A 21,552-nucleotide genomic window follows, 5' to 3' on the forward strand; every position below is an offset into this window, starting at 1 on the left:
CTGATTCCTGGGATGGCAGGACTTTCATATGAAGAAAGACTGGATAGACTCGGCTTGTACACGCTAGAATTTAGAAGATTGAGGGGGGATCTAATAGAAACTTACAAAATTCTTAAGGGGTTGGACAGGCTAGATGCAGGAAGATTATTCCCGATGTTGGGGAAGTCCAGAACTAGGGGTCACAGTTTAAGGTTAAGAGGGAAGTTAGGACCGAGATGAGAAAATCATTTTTTACACAGAGAGTGGTGAATCTGTGGAATTCTCTGCCACAGAAGGTAGTTGAGGCCAGTCCATTGGCTATATTTAAGAGGGAGTTAGATGTGGTCCTTGTGGCTAAAGGGATCAGGAGGTATGGAGAGAAGGCAGGGATGGGATACTGAGTTGGATGATCAGCCATGATCATATTGAATGGCGGTGCAGGCTCGAAGGGCCGAATGGCCTACTCCTGCACCTATTTTCTATGTTTCTATGTTTCTATAATTATTTACATATTGGAGGCGCAAGGTGTTGAATGGGACTTGTTATGTCAGTTTAAATTATTATTTAATATCTCATAGCATTATTTGAAAAAGGACAGATATGTAACAGTTGCTGCTGGATATTTTGTTACTTTTAAGTTTCAAATTGATAGATTTATGTTAATCAGAGATATTCAACTGGACAGGGAAACAACGTCCAGATAATGACTCTTCATTGAAACGCAGAGACTGTTTTATTTTGCCCAATCATAAACGCTGCAGCATCATACTTGTATCATTTTTGATCAAGTATTAGTGGCCTAGTAATCCCATCCAAGCTCTTGGACCCAAGAGTCAACAGCCTTCTTCTCAACTGGGTCCTCAGATTTCTGACTCATGGACCACGATCAGTAAGGAAGGGCGACAATACAAAGGACAAGACAAAGGAGCTAGATATTGATTTTGGGAAGCAAGATGCAGTACATGCCGCAATCAACATCAATGAAGCTGAAGTGGAAATGGTTGAGAGTTTCAGGTTCCTAGGTATTAATACTACCAAAAATATGTCCTGGTCAACCCACATTGAAGCTACCGCTAAAAAAGCACACCAATGCATCTACTTCTGCAGAAGACTAAGGAAATTTGGCTTATCTCAAATGATTCTTACCAACTTGTACAGATGCACTGTACAAAGTATATTATTTGGTTGCACACAGCTTGATTTAGAAACGGCTCTATACAACACGGCAAGAAATTGCGGATTTGTGGATGTAGCCCAGTCCATCACACAGACCAGACTCCTCACCAAGGACTCCAACTACACTTCTTGCTGTCTCAAGAGAGCAGCCAACATAGTCAAATTAATTATAGAGTCATACTGCACAGAAAAATGTCCAACTTGCCCATGCTCACCAAGATGCCCTATCTATTCTATTCCTATCTGCCTGCATTGGCCCATATCCCTCTAAACCTTTCCTATCCATGCAAAGGACCATTTAACCTTGGTTATTCCCTCTTCTCTAACCTCCATCAGACAGAAGATAAAAAAGCTTGAAAGCATATATCACCAGACTCAGCAGCAGCAACTTCCCCTCTGTTATCAGACTTCTGAACAGTTCTCCAATAAGCAAGTGTAGTTCCAATCGTCCAACCTACCTTATTGCAAACATTGGACTTTTTCTCTGTAACTGTAACGGTACAATGCTGAAAACTAAATTCTGTACTCTGGTATTTTTCTCTTTGCTCTATCTGTTGTACTTGTTTATGATTAATTAGATAGTTGATAAGTTAAATAGATAGCATGCAAACAATAGCTTTTCACTGTATCTCCTGCAAGCAGAAGCCTCCACGTGGCGCATCCCGGGCAATGCTGATGACAGGAACTGTACCACAGTGACTGACTGAAGTAGCCAATTCTGTAACCACCAACCGTCAACCGTCACTGACCGACCGGAAAGACGTGATATAGAAGATGGCCGGACACGAGGAAGACTATCTCCAGAATTGGTTCTTTATGAATCATAGAACTGTAGAAAGTTGTAAAACTGAGGGCATTATGTAACAACCAAAAGGCCAAGAATTTTGAATGCTTGGGATTGGGCGTAAATTTGGGGTCAAATGTTAAATTTAATTTTATTGTATTGTGCATTCATTTATCTTATAAAATGTGAAATATTACCCTGGCTTTTCTGGAAGCTTTCACTGTGTCCAACATGATCTTAAAGATAATTTCAGAGATGCAATTGATTGTGGCGTATGCATATCATGCTCTGGAGACCAAGTGTGATATTTCCTAATATTATCTTTTCATATTCTATGAATGCTTTTAAAAGTACAAAGAGAGTAATAATTTGCAGAATACTTACTGTGACTCATGTTGGCTCTCTATGCCAATATAACTGATACTTCTTGGTAAAGTAGCTGCAAGAATTAAACAAAAAGAACAAATTCTGTTTTTTCATCCAAATGGTATATATTTTCTACACATTATCTTGTGTTTAACAGAAGCAATGACAATGATCAAAACATCTTTATGAACATGAATGATTTTACTAATACCAGTGCCTTTTATAATAAAAATAAACAATCCATAACTAATTATCTAAATGACTGTATTTTCAATAAAACAATCTTTATTGCAATTTGTGAAAGCGTGGAGCTCTTAAGACAACACAGCTGACAGATAAACATGTCCAGTTTAACCTACATAAGAATCATGAGCCAAATTGGGCAAGCCACTGCCTTATCAGCAGAGCAGAGGTGTCAGTTAATTCCAATCTGTAGGTTAACATGTTCTTTACTTACATGGCTGTACGCTGGCATTCAGTGCAAATGTAATTCAGAAAGGTGCAAAACAGAGGAACCAGACATACTGATCTGGATTGAAATGTGAAAGGTAAGTGAAGCTGAGAAGTTTGCATTATTTTTTTTATTTTAAAATATTATATCATTTAATAATTTTAATTAATTTGAAGTTTTAAATTAATATTTTTTTAGGTTTTAATTTAATAATGTACATATGTTTTAGCTATTTAAGTGTTTCTGACATTTAGAAACTCCGACAACTCTAATATCTGTGATCATCAGAAGCGCTTAAAAAATAGTGGAAAAGTTGTAGGAAGGTACAGGAGCCAGAGAACTGTTAGCTCCAGGTTCAAGAACAGTTTATTTCTATCTACCATCATGTTTTTGAACCACCCTGCACAACCCTACATCAATTCAACCAACAGTATTTAATAATGAACGATCAAAGTGTAAGCAGTGCACCTACAAATAGGATTTAAATCTAAAACCCCTGTCCCACGGTACGAGTTCATTCCAAGAGTTCTCCCGGGTTTGTCCTGATTCAAACTCGGAGATTTACGGTAATGGCCACTCATCGGTACTCAGGGCTCTCGTGGACATTTTTCAACATGTTGAAAAATCTTCACGCGTCTTCCTGTGCTTACCAGCCGTTAGCGAGTCTTCCCGAGTACCTGCCGTTAGCGCTAAGAGACGTCCCCGAGCCCGGATGTACCCGCTACGTTCAATCTCCATGCTTACGAGTTTGATTTTTTTAAAACTCGGGAGAGCTCGTGGAATTAACTCGTACCATGGGACAGGGCTATTGCTCCGATGGAAATATTAACCTTAAAAAGATTGGGCAATATATCAACATATGAAAGTATTTTTATGGTTACATAACCTAAATTATATTTTTCACTGTGAATGAAAAACAAAAATCAGTCCCTAGACATGTAAAAATGGATGTTTCAATACGCCAACTCAAGATAAAAGGATATTGAAACATTTTTTCCATGAACACATTAAAAAAAATCCTTGATTTTAAATAATGTAAGTTATTTTAGTCCAAAGAAGGGTCTCGACCCAAAACATAACCCATTCCTTCTCTCCATAGATGCTGCCTCACCCGCTGTTACTCCAGCATTTTGTGTCTACCTACTTACTTTAGTGAGTCAATTATCAGTCAAGATTAATAATGAAAGATTTATTACAATGTACCTGTTATGTCAAGACAGCCAGAGGTTTCAAAGGAATATGCCCGAAGACTGTTGTTAAGGTGTAGTGCTTCTGCTTTGGATGGTGATTGCAGCAATTTGCCCTGACCAAACACATTAGAGGGAGAAGTATGCCCTTCAAATGAAAAAATAAACTATTACACAGGTTTGTGTATTTGGTTAACAATTCTCTGTGCAATCACCTAACTGATTTGAACAGCAGTTTCAATGACTGGAAAATAATTTAATAAAGTTACACATTCATAATCAAGAGTAATCTATCTATGTATATATCCTATATCCTATATATACTTAAAACTCTGATCTAGGATGTGTGTGTGTGTGTGTGTGAGAGAGAGTGTGAGCGCCTGTGTGTGATCACATCTGCTTGAAAAAATGACGCTCTAACGGTAACATTTTTACATATTACTGTACAGTTTTATCCCTTGGGAGTCCGAAGTCGACTTATCTGAAAATGTTGTGCTTTATTTCTTGATTTATTAATAAAAGTATTCACAAATTCGATCCAACTTTGAATTCAAAACACCTGTTTTTTCCCCGCTGATGACGTGACAATGAATCTGCCTGCCTGCTGTCTGCTCGCGCTGCGACTCACGTCGCCTCCCACCCCTCCCTCCTCCCCCTATATTTCAAAGGTCTGGCCTTCGACTGAACACCAAAGGTCATGGCTGAAGACTGCGGCACGTGCTGCGAGTGAAGAACCGGTAAGTCGGGCCCTGTACTAGAGCTCTTTGGTCTGTCCCATTGGTTATGCCACGTTTGTAGTATTGCGTGCAGTTCCTGTCGCCCCATTACAGGAAGGATGTGAAGACTTTGGAGAGGGTGCAAAACAGGTTTACCAGAATGCTGCCTGGATTAGGGGGTATTAGCGACAAGGAGAGGATTGGCAGACTTGGATTGTTTTCTTTGGAATGCTGGATTTTGCGGGGAGACCTGATAGATGTGTATAAAATTATGAAAGACATAGATAGGGTAAACAGTCTGAACTCTTTTCCAAGGATGAAATAAATCATATACTAGAGGGCATGGCTTTGAGGGGCAAAGTTTAAAAGAGATATGTAGAGCAATTCTTTTTTACATAGATGATGCGTTACCAGGGGTGGTGGTTGAGCCGATATTATAGTGACATATGAGAAACGTTTGGATAGGCATATAGATATGCAGGATATGGAAGGATATGGATTATATGCAGGTGGATAGGAACTGGTCCAGGCATCATGTTCAGCACAAACATTGTGGGCCAAAGGATGTGTTCTTGTGCTAAGAACTGGTTATCAGTTGGACAAGTGCTGGGACCCAAGGCTTGGTAACACTAACTGCAGCCACCCCTCATGCAGTTCTTGTTCTTCTCCATTTCTGATCATAATTCTGTAGCCTTTCATTCTCCACTTGTCACTTCCCAGCTTCTGTCACTATCTCCACCCTTCCCTCCCCCCACCTCCCCCCGATGGTTATCTACCAATTAATACCCCACCTGTATCCACCTATTGCTTGCCAACTTTTGCACCAGACCTGAAACATCGAGGAACCTTTTGTTCCACAGATGCTGCCTGACCCAGAGTTCCTCCAGCCGCTCTCCTCTTTCTTGCTTTCCATACCTATTCTCAGTTAATCATCTTCTGTATAAACAAATTATCTTGATATCTCTCAAATTCCCCTGAATAAATATACTCACCATCCTCTTATCTTATTCTAATTTCCGGAAGAACATTTTAATAAATGAACAGTTTTGTTAGTTAAAATTGGTGAATCCATAGAATGCAGTCACTAGTAAATTTGGTAATCTGATCTGGAAATGGTGTTCTGTAAATGAATATGCCATTAGCTTGGAAATAGGGTGTCCAAAATAATACAACAGCAAATTGCCCATTCTTTCAATATTATAGGATGTTTTACAAAATCTGAATGGAGAGTTTTGTTTGCCAGGAGCATACATGAAGATTTTATGGATCCATTCACTTACATTTTAAAGATGAACAGAAGTACTTTTAGATAACAAACTGGTATAAAGTGCCAGACTTTTATTGGAATCCATTTAACTTACTCAAAGTAGAATCTTTTATGGGGCTCGGACTTGAGTTGTTTGAGTGATCTGAAATGTTCAACTCATCTTCCAATTCTAGATAAACATTCACAAGACAACAGAGGGAAAAATTAACATATTTTAAGCTGAAGACATGCAAAGAGGTCAGTTTCTTTACAGTTTCACAGGTTTTATATGAAGAACCATTTTACATGTCTGAACAAGATATAGATTTATAGATTATTACTATATAACCATCTTAAATTAAATCGGATATGCTAATAGATGTATGGAAATTTTCTGATATATTGACACTACATTTTCAATATTTAATAACATTTACTTTAGCACGTCGCATTGATGTATTCCTGGTGTTAAAAATCTCATCTGTACCTTTATCTACGTTTTCTGATGGATTAATATTGTCAAGCAATACTGCATCGTTCAGTCTCTCATCATCTTTAAGATGCAATCTATGCAAGTCATCCACTGGGTTGTCAGTTGTTTCTGATGATTTGCTCTTCACACTTGCTATTCCACTACTGCTTCCAAGGCATGACTTATCACAATACTCCTTTAATGCACAAAGGTAAATTTGAAAAAGAAATATAACTTACCATTGCTCTAGTATCTAGCCAGATTAACATAATCAAACAATTATTATGGCACAGAGGAGAGTATTCAGCCCGTCAAATCCATGGCACCTATTTCCCCATTCTCTCCCTAAAGGCATTGCAGGTTATTTTTATTTGTGTTTATCCAATTCTGCCTTGAAAGCCTGGATTAATTTTGATTCTACCATCCTATTGTAGCGACGTTCATTTTTATAATAACCAAATATTACGATGCAAACGTGAACCAACTCAACTTACTGTTGAATTCCTTGTAGGGATTAAATTCTCAATTGACGGACTTCTGACCTGGATATCTAAGTTGCATTGTGCATCAATATGCATTATTTTGGTATATTCCAAATACGCAGATGTAAAGCCTGGATTTAACAATCCTACAGCATCTCTCAAAGTACCTGCCAATGCAGCCCTAGGTACCTTCAATTACTTTTTGTTCAGTTACTGGCTACTGACAGTACACAGGTCTTGTGGCATGAAGATATATCTGTCATAAGCTAGATATGGTTCCACATCTGCCTGGACTTGACCTGCCATGTCATCAGTTGTTACTTTCTAACATGTATTGATTGGCCAGGCCTCTGTGCACCTGAACAGCAACATTTGGGTCCTGAAGATATTCTAGCCTGCAGAATGGTGCATTTTACTTCGGATTCACGTGAGTGACTATGTGAAGAAGGCTGTCACCACGCCTGCGCGTCATTACGTTGACTCGCTTTGCGCAAACGAGCCAACTGGCGGCAGCGTTTGCTCTGTCCAGCGGTAAGTTTAAACCTACAAGGTAAGTTTTAAACTTACTTCTAGGGTTGGTTTTTGTATTGCAGGAAGCTCTTTACAGAGTTTGCCTGCTGGATTCGGGGCGAAGTCCGGACGGGCCGCGGGGGAACCTTTATGGACCGCGGGGAACCCCGGTCATGGGCCATAGGGAATCCCAGTCATGACCTCGGGAATTCTGGAAACGGACCGCGGGGAACCCGCTACGGAGACCGCGGAAGTGGGAGTAGCGGACGGCGGTCGAATTCGCCTTTCGAGTCGCTGGCGGTAGAGTCAGCGGCGTCAGACTGGTGCCGGTAGCACCTAGGCAACCCCGTTTGGAGGGTTAGCCACTAAATTATATCTCCCTCTCTGCGGAGGGGAGCATAGGGAAGAGGCCCGTTCATTCAAACAAGACGGGCTAGGAGTACCTAGGCAACTCCACATGGAGGGTAGCCACGATATTATATCTTCCTCTCTGAGGAGGGGAGAGTAAGGAAGAGGGTCGTTGACTCAAACGAGTCGGGCTAGGAGGATTCCTGATGGAGAGGATCCCCTCCTTCATGGGTAATGTCTTTAAACGTTCAAACCCAAATGGAGCACCTGATGGAGAGGTGCTCCACAATGATATACTCCAAAGGAGGGGGTTATCAGCCCGGGTATTATGGAGAACCCGCAGGCAGCGGCACTTGCTGCACAATGTCTCCCGCTCTGAGGTTTTAGTCTGACCCAGAGCAAAAAAACAGATATAGGTCCGCTGGAGGGGCCATGTCAGTGCAGGTATCCTCAGGGGCCTGCGGCAGCACCTGTATTCAGGGCTGCCTACAAATCTCCTTCTCTGTGGAGGGGAGTGCGAGTGGTCAGTGTGTAACTGATTTCAAATTCAAAGTATGTCCATTGAACATACTGGAGCACATGCATATTGCTTCACGAGATGCTCGCAAACAAAGGTTTTGCTGCCGGAAGAGTTGGTCTCCAGCCGTTGACAGAATACCCGTAAGGGGCCAGAGTTCTCACGCTACAAGTGCCGGCAAGTGAACAGCGCTATCAGGGTGACATTGGAGGGCATGAAATCCAGGAAATGAAACCAGCCGCCGAATTCTCTCTTCAGGTAAGACCTATCCCACAGGTAAGACCAGGAGGTGGAAGCAAAAAGCTGTCGGACTAATCAAGGTACCAACGACGAGCAAAGCTTCATCGGTAGGCGATGACACACCCCACGCCTCCATTGGGGGTAAGCGGTTCACTGAAGCCGGTGGCAGCCTGAAAGGTGGGCACGGAAATATGGCCAGAGTTGTCTTTCAAGGCAGGCTCAGAATTATGGCCGGAGTTGTCTTTCGAGGCAGGCCCAGTATTATGGGCAGGGTTGCCTTTTAGGACAGGTTGACAGATGGAGGATGTCACTTAATCCAGATTTAACTCGTATGTGCAGTATAGACTTTCAGAATAGTAAACTTCGTTACTGTCTAACAATTGATTTCTATAGGAGCTATACGGCAAGCATCGATCTCAAAGATGCATGCTATTCAGTTCCCATTCACTGGGATCACCGGAGATATTTGAAATTTATCTGGATGGGTCAATGGTAACAGTTAAAGCGTTGCAAAATAGGCTAACTTCAGTTCGCAGGTTTATTTACCAAATTACTAAAACCGGTGCTTGGGCTGCTCAGAGCTCAAGAACATTTGTTATCGCCTATCTGGATGATGTTTTAAACGCTGTATTTTACTAAAATTAACTGTTGCAGCCCCAAACTATATTTGAGAAATTGGGGTCCCTCATCCATCCAGTTAAATTTAAGTTGATACCAATCAGAACTACTGATTATTGGGATTTACATTTAACTATCAACATCTCCGCCCTGGGGCAGGAGATGCAATTAAAAGAAGCCTGTAACAACCTCGTTGTTATGAAGCAGCCTTCTATTCATCAAGTGTAATTGGCAATATAGCAGCTGTGTTTCAGCGGTGCAAATTGGGCCTTTGCATTACCAGAACTTACAACGTGCAAAGAATTATCCTCTCAAGTACCATATAGGTCATTATTAATAGACCTATGCTATTACCAGCTGAAGCTACCAAAGTCACAATGGTGGCAGTATTCAGCATTGCTCCAGTATTTTGGTCAGTAATCTTCAGTAATTACAAACTGATGCTAGTGCTCAAAGATGAGAAGTTACGAATGCCATCTCCAGTTACGGAGGCGGATGCGGGTTGCATGAGTTACCAATTTTTCAGTTATTGGTATCAACTACCTATAAAACACTAGGTACATTCTATAGGTTAAAGGTTATTGTAAGAATGTGCATAATCTGCATGCTCAACTCCAAGTTGATACACTATGGTGGTGGCATATGTTAGTCACATGGGTGCAATCAAGTTTAAATATCCTGTGATATTTACCTAACCTAATTTGACGCTATTGTATCATCACGTGAAATCAATGACAACAAAGAATGGATGTTGGATCACAAAGTATTTAATGTCATTTTGGCTCGATGGAACACCGAATATCGATATCTTTACATCCAGGCTCATTTACCAGTTGCAAAATATGTGGCATACAGTGGCGAGAGATACATTATCGCCACACTGGGGAGGAATGTTCTTTCATGTCTTCCTCCATTCTGCCTCATCAGTCGGGTCTTGGAATAAATCCAGCAAGATACCGCTTCAGCCTTTTTGAACTGCCTGACTGGCATACGCAGCCATGGTTCCCGCTAATGTTGGGAATAATATAGAACCTTATATGGTTATTCAAAACATAAAACTTTGCTGGTTCAGCCTGTGACTCGGGAAACCAGCCTCTGCATGATACATCAAGTCATTGACTTGCAGACTCTGAGACGACTATTCCTGCGGCTCGGGTTGTCAGACCGATCCATGTAGTGCTCACTGCAGAGTGCAGGGGAAGTACCAAAAGGCAGTACATCTCCACTTCAGCAGATGGGAAACATTTTTGTTTGAATACACATGCTAAATACTGCACAGCACAGATAACTGACGTCTTAGAGTTCATTTTCAAATGAGTCTTTGACAATAATTAAGTTACAGTGCCATTAACTGTGCCAACGTGCCTTCTCATCATATTTGCGGCAGCAAGTGGGACCCACACTGTCGGGTCTCACCCTCTGAAATCCAGAATTATATAGGATATCTTAACACAAGTTCTCCCAGGCCCAGTTACATGGAAGTATGGGACATTGACGTTATGTTAACATTACTTCACCAAGGGACTCCAACTACATCCTTATCTTTAGCCGGCTCTCATAAGGTAGTAATCCTCATGGCACTGACCTCAGTGCAACGGGTCCAGTCACTACATAAATTGCGACTGGACAGGATGGTTACATTTGCTAATAACATAATATTTTATGTTTTTGATTTAATCAGCCAGAACTAACCAGGGGCGTTAGGTCTCAAACAAGTTTCATGGCATACCCTATGGACCTTCGGTAATGTGTGATCACACATTTACAACAATCACCTAGAGCCTCAAAGGCTCCAAACTAACCAATGTTTGTTGGTTACAAAAAAAAACAACAAAAAAACTTTGTAAGATGTATTAGTTCTACCATCTCCAGGTGGTTAAAACGGGGTTTTGGCTAATGCATGAGTCGATAATAATATTTTCAACACTCACTCCACCAGGGCTGCTACCACATCAGCTCCAAGGATTATGTATGTTTCCACTGGACCACATCCTAGCAGCTGCAGGATGGTCAAACGAACATACTTTACCAACATTTTATATAACCCATTGCCAAACAGGGGGTATTTGCCAACTCCATTTTAGATTCTGTTTTATAGTTTTCCCCTGGATGAAAGGGGTCACTATTATTTTCTTTTGATGATTAAAGCATCAGCATAACAAACTAAGTCATGTCTGAATGCATTAATCTTTTTCACTCATCCATGGTCACTTCATGCAGTGTGTAACGCATGGACTCGTTTACGGCATGAAATCACAGAGCTTCGAAATCTTCACGTAGTCACTCACGTGACTCTGAAGTAAAATAGTAAGATTAAACGAGAACTCACCAGTTTGAAGTTTGATCTTGATTTTATGAGTTACGATGAGCGATTACGTGCCCACCGCTCCCGCCCTCATATTATCAAGGTCATCTGGTAGTTCCCGTTCTCAAAATCTTACTATGTTCAGTTCAACTACTGTTATCTGTGATTTCACACCGCTGCTTTGAAGAATGACGCGCAGGCGTGGTGATGGCCTTCTTCACGTAATTGCTCATCGTAACTCCTCATAAAATCAAGATCAAACTTCAAACTGGTAAGTTCTCGTTTAATCTTACTATTGTCAATGAATAGGTTGATTATCTTCAAGAGTAGGCTTCAGGAGCTGCACTTGTCAATGAGAATGCTACTGCATGGTTTAGAATACATTGAAACACAAATGAAATATATTTCCTAAGGTTCTGCATAGGCTTTCCACAGGCTACAATTCAGAAAGAAGCATTCCTGTAGATGACTTTGCTTCTCAAAATTCACCACAGCAACAATATACATCAAAAGTGCAGTTGCTCCCAGGAAAAATTGTGACAGCAAAATAATGCAGATGCTGGAAATATTCATTCACATGGTATCGTTGTAGATTAAAATATAATTGACATGAAACATTAACTCTGTTTCTCCTTCCAAATAAAATGCTGGCCTGATAAGTATTTCCAACAGAAAGTAACAGTGTTCTTCATATTCATATCCTTTCCAGAATGCAATACGCAAAAAAAAGAGGTGCCTACTTGAGCATTTTTAAAATTCTGCATGTAATCTAGCAGATGAAAGCATCCAATGACATTTAATAAAACAAAACTTACCTGTGATATCATGGAGAGCTGATGGTGATATGTCATGACATTTCTGTTAGCTTCCATGAAATACCTTTGTGTACGCCGTCTCTCCCGATCAAGCTTCTTCTCCATAGTTATCTGCATCGTGCATAAGCTATCCATGTATATCATCATGATATTTGAAATCAATGCACTCACTTCTACCACATCTGGCCGTGCTTCTGAATCAGGAGTCAAACATCTGTAGATATTTAAAAATAAAGGTATTTTGATACAGTAAGTAAAATCTGGTTGTATTGTAGCGGCGCCTGCTAGCGCACGCATATATCGAACCCGGCGTTTGGAAGCCGCGGTCACGTGACTCGGGAGGGGCTGCTTGTTTCGCGCGGTTTTTCACTTGCGCGCGTTAGTTCAGCGCTGACCACCATTGTGGGCAGACGTGTCTGGAGAACCTGTATACTGGATATCGAACTTTTGAATAAAGATCTGTTGAAAACTCCAGTAGTCGTTTCTCAGACCACTAAAGTATTTTATTAACTGTGTATTCATCTATTCCAAATCCATCCTCTCTTGCACCATGTTTGTGTGATTCCTGTGTGTAGATTCAACAGTGCCTCATGGTGCAATGTAACAGTCACATTTTACTAATGCTGTAATGGACAATGTAAATAAGATCAAGTAACTTAAAACGCATATATTCACTAATCACTCCTCATGGACCCTGTCTATCGGCTTCAATAACTCTGCATTAACACTTCAGGATCTGTCCCAGAACAGATAGTAGTGCTACTGAGCAATTCCTATGAAGGGCATTGTGAGACCTTGTTATTCTCATTATTTCTTCCATTATTGTTCAACCTTGCGAATTACACTCATCAGCTGAAGAAGGTGTTATTCAGGTTCACCGAAAGCCATGAGAGGTCAATAGGGTCTGGAATCAATGTTAAGAATAGAATAGAATAGAATAGAATATGTTTATTGTCATTGCACAAAACTGAGCAACAAAATTCCATTTGCTTCTCCTCCGTTAAAAGAAATACAACACGACAACCAATACACATATGTACAGTTAATAGTAAAATAATAGATACATTTTTTTTAAAGTTTAAAAGAATTTAGCGGTATTCCTCGAAGTTACTTCTTGCTTCCCAGTGTTCACTGTTGGAGTTAAGCTCTTTTACCGCACATGGGTAGAAACTATTTTTTAGTCTACCGGTGCGAGCCTGCAGAGACCTGAGTCGCCTCCCCGAGGGTAGCAGAGTAAAAAGGTGGTTGGCAGGGTGGGATGTGTCCTTCTTGATATTTATGGCCCTGCGCAAGCATCGGGCCTTGTATATGTCATCCGAGGAGGGCAGGTTAGCGTTTGTAATGCGCTGCGCAGTTTTTATAATTCCCTGCAGCGCCCTCCTCTCAGCCACAGTACAGCTGGCAAACCACACCAGGATTCCATAGGTGAGGATACTTTCCACGGCGCATCGATAGAAGGACAGCAGCAGCGGCTGTGAGACGTTAGCTCTCCGTAGAGACCTCAGGAAATACAGCCGCTGATGAGACTTCTTCTTAAGGATTCCCAGAATCAAACCTTCCCCTGCCTGTACCCCATTGGTTTTGATTGAATTGATTGCATGATGCAGCACGCAGGCCCTTTGGCCCACTGAGTCCACTCTAACCATTGATTACGTATTTCCACTAATTCTGTTATCCTACTTTCACATCCACTCCCAACACACTAGAAACTACACAGGAAAATTAACATACAAATCTACACATCATTGGGATGAGGGAGGAAACTATAGCACATGGACAAACCCCACGTGGCCACAGGGATAACATCATGGTCGTCATCTCTGCTGTGTCTGTACTGACTGCAGGGCACGAGTGAGAAGGTTGTGCTGAAAGCACCACCAAGCTACCTGAAAACAAACTGCTTACCTGACTAAGTTGCAACATAGTTACATGCACATCAAAAATCAAAAGCAGCATACGTTAAAGCAAAGGATGCCCTGTAACATTCATATCACATAAGTGCCAGCCAATATCCAGCTTCAATAGAGAGTATCCAATCTGCTCTCCAGCTCTCACCCCCGACATTCAATGGTATTATCATCACTAGGTTCCCCCACTATCAATATTGTGGAGGTTACCATTGACCAAAAACTGAACAAGAGTAGTCATATACACAATAAGCCTATTTCAGCAGGTCAGAGGATAGGAATCCTGCACTCATCTCCTAACTTTCCATCGCCTGTCCACTCTCTACAGGGTTGAAGTCAGGAGTGTGATGGACTGCTCCTCACTTGTCAAGATGAGTACAGCTTCAACAACACTCCAGCAGATTGACACTATATAGAACAGCCTGGTTGATCAGCATCCTTTCCACAACTATTCACTCATTCCACAACCGAAGCAGAGTGACAGATGTTTGTCCAATCTATAAGATGCACTGCAACAACTCACTTTCAGATGTCACCTTCCAGACCCACAACCTCTACCAGCTAGATGAAACAAGGACAGTAAAAGCATGGGAACATCGCCAAATAGAAGTTGGCTTCGAAGCCACACACCAGCCTGACTTATTACTGACTTATTACTTAACATCATATTACTGTTCCTTCACTGTGGTTGGATCATATTCTTGGAACTCACTCCCGAACAGTATCATGGCTGTACCTATATTTCACGGGCAGCAGCAGTTAAAGAGAAAGCTCACCACCATTTTCTCAAAGCAATTATCGAAGAGCAATTAAATGCTGGCTCAGAATGGCCCACATCACTTGAATGAATAGCAGTAAAAAAATATGGAGATTAAATGTTGTAAATGAATATATGAGAAACAACTAAGCAACCAGTGATGCAAAGTACTCTTAATCTCATGGAGCTTTCCTTACTCTAACAACTTCAATATTACAGCCTTATTAATATAATGTAAAATAAAATCTATGGTGCATTATATACTTTGTGAACACTTGCTGCCATTGGCACACATTACTCTTTATTAAGGGGCTATATGATACAGCATTCTACAATTGATTTCTAGGAATAATTTCCATGAGGCTTTTCTGTAATAGATATTAATTTGCTGTGTGAGTGATAGCTTCTTCCATTGTAACTACCCTGTATTAATTACACAACTAACACTTACCTTTGTCTCTCCTTTAGAGATTATCTATTGTCAGCTAGACAGTTTTTAACAGCTTTGAGTAACATCATTTGTCTTGTTGTGGTTCTTTTAGTACATGATGCTTTGCAGATATACAATTTGATTGAGAATTAATCAGTTTGATTCAGTTAAGGCTTTTTCAACAACTAAGACATACAGCATACATTACCTTTTGATAGTCTCGTGTACTTTGTGAGAGTAGAGTCCTTTTGGTATTGGTTCATATGCTGCTTCAACAATCTGTTTGAAATAATTTTAAAATTATTTATATTCAAAAACTAAGATATCATTGGAATGACCTTGTCATTGGTCAACATTTGCTTTGTTGTTAAGAAATGGGGCAAATCCCACTTGAAAGATCAAGTAGGATTTAATTATTGAATGTAAATTGAGTTCACCAGATTTAATAGAATTAATAGAGAGCATCATCATGACAGAGTTAATAAATTTAGACATGAGCCCTAAATCCATCAGCTGCAGATGACTGATATTTTGTTTAATATTTATTCTTGCCTGCTGTAGAATTTATTACTCAGTCCATAAGAAGCTGATGTAAGTCACCATTTTAAATCACCGACAAGTTGACATTACGGATTAGATTGCCACTAAGGAGGAAAATCTGCTGTCAGCCATGCTGATGAAATATTGATCATAATCCAAACCAGATCAAAATTTTACTATTTGAGAAAAGGCATTACAATTGCTATTGTCGAGTCTTCTAACTCTCCTGTATCCGGAAACAATGGAAATTGGCAACCATTGGGCTTGAAAGTTATAAAAAACTACACCTGCTTGAAATCTGAAACGACAATAAAAAGCTGAAATGCTCAGATCAGGCAGCATCTGTGGAAAGAGAAACAGTTAATTGTTCAGGTCAAGAAACCTTCTTCCTTAAGGGGCTGTTCCACTTGGGTGACCTAATTGGCGAGTTTAGAAGAGTTTAGGAGAGTTTGAAAAAAATGTCATGTTGAAGACCTCCTTTGACTATGTAGAAGACCTCCTTAGACTATGTTGAAGACTAGCTTCGACTAGCTATGACTAACTTCGGGAAAATTGGAAGAATGAAGACGACCTCCTTCGACTATGATGAAGACTATGACTACCTTCGAGTACCTTCGACCACCCTCGATTACCTACGACTAACATGCCGACCTACTACGACTTACTATGACTAAAACTACGAGTAAAAAAAGTACCGATTTTTTTCCATGGCGACCTTTTTTTACTCGTGGGCATTTTTCAACATGTTGAAAAATATGCCGCGACCTAGCTGAGGCCTCGAGTACATGGGGACTACTCTCGAGCATGAAGGAGAGTTACAAAGACCTCCTACGACCTTGTGTCGACCATGCTGCGATTATGAGTCGAGGTCAAACTTGCGGATTAGGTCGCCCAAGTGGGACAGCCCCTTTAGGCATCCTTCACCAACCTAAAGCACATGCCATTGCAGTACCTCTTAAATAATTTTCAAACCATCCATTATGTCTATTGCACTCATAATTTGTGGATGATCACCTTTATATCTGCTCAAATAAGTAAATCGTTCATAAGATTATGACCTGCCGCAGACAAAGCCATACCAAATGTTCATATTTAGTGCATGTCACTGATTGAATAAATGTGCTCCAATAAGTCTGTGATATATTTTACCCGCACGGATAGATTCTTTGTTATAAATTTCATGAATAACTCAGAGCTGTTAACAGTTATATCAGTGATAAATATTAATTATATTTGCTGCTTTGGTTTTGTTTTCAATTACACTCATTTATAATAAAGACACACTCCTTGATTTTCTTACCTTTGTTGCCAAAGAGAGCATGTTACTGCTATAGAAGGGAGGATTCAAAGTTGCCATTTGATATAGTATGCATCCTGCAGCCCAAATGTCTGCCTTCTCTCCATATGGTTCACTCTTCACAACTTCAGGACTAAATGGAATAACAGATGAGTAACAAGTGCTTATTGAAGTAATAGTATTATTATAACTAATGACCTGCTTGATCTTATTGAAAGGAATTACAGAGATAATCAAAATTTCATGAGCATGTCCCACAATCAAAATTAGTCCAAAATGTCCAGAACCACAATGCCAGTATTCACTTTCATTTATATCTATAACTTTGCCCAATTAGTGAAGTGGTTTGCCAAATATTAAGCCAACTGTCTTCCATCAGAAGCTTAACCGTGAGGTGATTCACTCACCATATAACTGAGAACTAGAATCGCCGAGTATTTTGTAGGGGCAGTCAGATTCCACTATTCAATGTCATCCAATGTCATTGAGATTTAGAATCATAGATATGTGCAGCAGGCGTTTTGCCCAACTATCAAGTAAATCCATGTCGACTATCAAAGCACCTATATTTACATTAGTTTAGTTTAGTTTAGGGATACAGCATTAAAACAGGTCCTTCGGCCCACCGAGTCCACGCCCACCAGCAATCCCCACACATTAACGTATCCTACACACACTAGGGACAATTTACACATACACCGAGCCAAGTAACCTACATAACTGTATGTACGTCTTTAGAGTTTGGTAGGAAACCAAAGTTCTTAGAGAAAACCCAAGTGGTCACGAGGAGAACGTACAAACTCCGTACAGACAGCACCCGTAGTCGAGATCGAACCCGGGTCCCCGCCACTGTCAGCGCTGTAAGGCGGCAACTCTACCGCTGCGCCACTGTGGCCGCCCTGACCTAAATCTTTTTTTTTCATTGGGTTTGTTTAAAGTTCACAAAAGGGCAACAAATTTGGTTGCGATGTGTGCTGGTAACTTAATAGCAAAATTTAATTTGGCCAATATATGTTGCTTATATAATTTGTTCTACTACTAAGTATTTATGATTTAAATGTCACATATAGGAGGAATATCTTAGGTTACAGAACACATTAATCTGCTGGGTTAAGCAATGGCAGATGGAATCTAATCCTACTAAATACAAGATTATGTATTTTGGGGGTCTTCATAAGGCGAGGATATTTTCTATGAATGTTGGGGCCCTAGAGAAAATTGGGACTGTGTATGTCTATATATCCCTACAGGTCGATAAGATGGTGAAGGCGACAGGTGGAATGCTTGAGCCGAGGCATGAAATTTAATAGCATGGGGATTATGTTACAACTTCGTAAAACTTTTTGGATTGGCCATAACTGGAATTTCATGGGCATTTTTCTGTGCTACATTATAGGAAAGATGTAATTGTACTGGAGAGGTGATTTACAAGTCTGAAGAAGGGTTTCGGTCCGAAACGTTGCCTATTTCCTTCGCTCCATAGATACTGCTGCACCCGCTGAGTTTCTCCAGCATTTTTGTGTACCTTTGAGTTTCCAGCATCTGCAGTTCCTTCTTAAACAAATGATTTACAAAGATGTTGCCTGGCATGGGTACTCAATGGTCGGCATAAACATAATGGGCTGAAAAGCCTGTTTCTGTGCTGTATGGCTCTATAATCATCATTCTCAAATGATCTACAGTAATCTGCAATGCAACAATCTGGAAATCCCAATGACTTTACATCAGAATGTTACATTATTTGCTAAATTCCCTTCTGATTCATTGGGTCTCTGGATCCTATGCTCCCTTTCCACTCACCAAGGCTCCAAGATCCTGCATTCCCTTCCCATTGCCGGATCCCTAGATGCGGTTCTCGCTTCAAATTTATGTGGTGTAGTGGAAAATTAATTATGATAATATGTAACATCTAAAAGAAGCCAATTAAAAGCTATAGAAACAAGCTTTTACTGACAAGATTTTATATGACGTTTTGACTCAGAACTGCAGTAGATTTCACATTGTGGCAGGACTTCAAAGGTTGTCTGAAGCCAAAAACAAATTCAAACTTACATTTACATTGTACCTAAAACCATTGCAAGATTTGTGAGGACGGGGCTTTCATCAGCATTCTCTTTTCTACCTCATTTACCAACCTACGTTGAATTTTCACCCCTAAAGACCAGATGAATATTGTGGCCTAATTAAGATTGCTATGAAGTGGGTTAAACCTTTTAAGTAATATTAAACTTTCACCCAATTCAAAGACTATGCATTCCATTAACACTCAATTTGAGCATGTAATCTAGGCATTTTACTGCAGCCTGAAAATAATCACATGGAGCCACAAGACAAGATGCTCCACAGAAGGACAGAAGAACATTCCTCCAACAAAATAGATCTGATTAGATATTCACAGGTTGTTTGCAGGACTTCACTGTGTTTATTTGTCCCCCTTTTCTTGTACATACAATAATAGTGACTGAACTTCAAAATGCATGTGTTTTGCTTACCAAGAATATAAGATAGTCCCAACAACTGAAGTCATCTTACTGTTTTCTTGCTTCTGTTTTGCAAGGCCAAAATCAGCTACAATTGAAAATGTGCAGTTAGGAAATAAATGAACAGTATGCAAAAAAAATGTCACTGTACATATGATAATAAAGAACCATTGAACCATCACAAATGTTGTGTACATGTTGGAAATCAGTACAGAAATTTATAATATAAATTGAGCCAAACTATTATATTATTATCATTTGCTTTGGAAAAATGTGTGTAAATATGTAGGTTTACAGTAAGTAAGATGAATTATTTTGAAATTGTTCAAATACAAGCAATTAAAAAAGAACAATCCAAAATAAATGAGACCCCTCTGTGAAACAGAGGTTTCAAGAAATGCATCAAGGTATATAGAGATTCAGCACACATGGCACTTTATACAGCATCAGAGAGTTATCAACTAAACCAGTAGGAATGCCCAGTTTTTCTAACAGTCTTCCATGGCCTTTAGTCATTGGAAACTAGGCAAGTTGCAATGTAACTCAATAATAGGTAATCTGGAGCTAACAAGAGATGTGAGAATTAGTAGGAAATCGGTGTGGGACAGAATCTGAGGAGTATGTTTTTTTTTAATACAGTGCAGTATGGGGAGGTGGTAATATCAGATACAATCTGTAAATTTAAGTGGCATTTAGATACACAAATAGAAAAGGCATGAATGGATTCCATCCTAATCAGAGCAAATGGGATTAGCGTAGATAGACAAAAAAGTCAGAATGTGGTGAGCCAGTGGGCCAGTTTCTGTGCTGTAATACACTGGAATAGATTGAAAACACTGATGGCTATCTGTGTGCTCTGCACATGATATTAAGACTTTTGCCTCCATGAAAGGAGCTTGCACAAACAACAGGAGCATCTGCCTTCAACCTCTCTCACTCTTTCACATTTTTGTAAGCACAAGGGACAGCACAATGGTGCAATGGCAGAGCTGCTGCCTTACAACACCATAGACCCGGGTTTGATCCTGACTGTGTGTATAGTTTGTACAGGTGCTCCGATTTCCTCCCACACTCCAAAGACATGCAGGTTTGTAAGTTAATTGGCTTTGATACATTTGTAAACTGTCCCTAGTGTGTAGGATAGTGGTAGTGTACGGGGGTGATCGCTGGTCGATGCAGACGCGGTAGGTCGAAGGGCTTGTTAATGCGTTGCAGGTCTAAAAAAAAATTAAAGATATCCAGGGAGCATTTTCTCAATCTTCAAACCTTTAAAAAAAATGAAAAATAGTCTATAGACTAATAAAAAATGTACTCAAATTAAATTCTGATTTGAAATCACAGGTAGTCACTCCCTTACAATCTGCCTATTGTCAATCTCATGTCAAGGTTAGTACTCTCAACTCACCTGTGGAATTCACTTTTGTATACTTTTTGCACACAGTAGGATACACACTGAGTATTGATAAATTTATTATTGGGGCGAGTCACTGCTGTCACAGATAGCCCTGATCAAGATACCTCCCATTCTTTCTCCCATGATGCTAAGATTAGGCCAAGAGTTCATAGTTCTCTTCACAAAGAAACACATGTATTGATCAGCACAAGTTAAAATGCACACCTCATAGAACTGACTGTTCAATTGGCTTAGTAGTGTTGGCAGGCAAGAAATCATCAGCTTAACTCTATGACTATGACCTAACTAGTCTAAACAGAAAAGGAACAGAGAACTAATTTACATACTTCAAAGAAAGAAATTGAGATTAATCTTCACAATCAAAAAGAAAGAACTTCCATTTAAAGTACTTCATCATGACACTGAAGTGTACTGAAATAGTTTGCAAAAATGAATTAATAATAATAATAATAATACATTGTATTTAATGGCACCTTTCAAGACACTCAAGGTCACGTTATATCACATAATATCAG

General features: G+C 40.0%; 1 protein-coding gene across 1 annotated transcript in view; it reads right to left on the reverse strand.

Moving 5' to 3' along the window:
- nek10 (NIMA related kinase 10) overlaps nucleotides 1–21,552 on the reverse strand; it is a 172,214-nt gene that overhangs the window by 34,633 nt on the left and 116,029 nt on the right. Inside the window, exons 23-30 of the mRNA XM_033047147.1 lie at nucleotides 19,636–19,711; nucleotides 17,147–17,276; nucleotides 15,515–15,585; nucleotides 12,213–12,426; nucleotides 6,393–6,573; nucleotides 6,021–6,095; nucleotides 3,960–4,091; nucleotides 2,324–2,378 (exon numbers count right to left, since the gene is read on the reverse strand). Of these exons, the coding sequence (XP_032903038.1) occupies nucleotides 2,324–2,378; nucleotides 3,960–4,091; nucleotides 6,021–6,095; nucleotides 6,393–6,573; nucleotides 12,213–12,426; nucleotides 15,515–15,585; nucleotides 17,147–17,276; nucleotides 19,636–19,711 (934 nt within the window). The remainder of the gene's footprint in view (nucleotides 1–2,323; nucleotides 2,379–3,959; nucleotides 4,092–6,020; nucleotides 6,096–6,392; nucleotides 6,574–12,212; nucleotides 12,427–15,514; nucleotides 15,586–17,146; nucleotides 17,277–19,635; nucleotides 19,712–21,552) is intronic.

Source organism: Amblyraja radiata, chromosome 2 (assembly GCF_010909765.2).
Source record: "Amblyraja radiata isolate CabotCenter1 chromosome 2, sAmbRad1.1.pri, whole genome shotgun sequence".
Classification (NCBI taxonomy): domain Eukaryota; kingdom Metazoa; phylum Chordata; class Chondrichthyes; order Rajiformes; family Rajidae; genus Amblyraja; species Amblyraja radiata.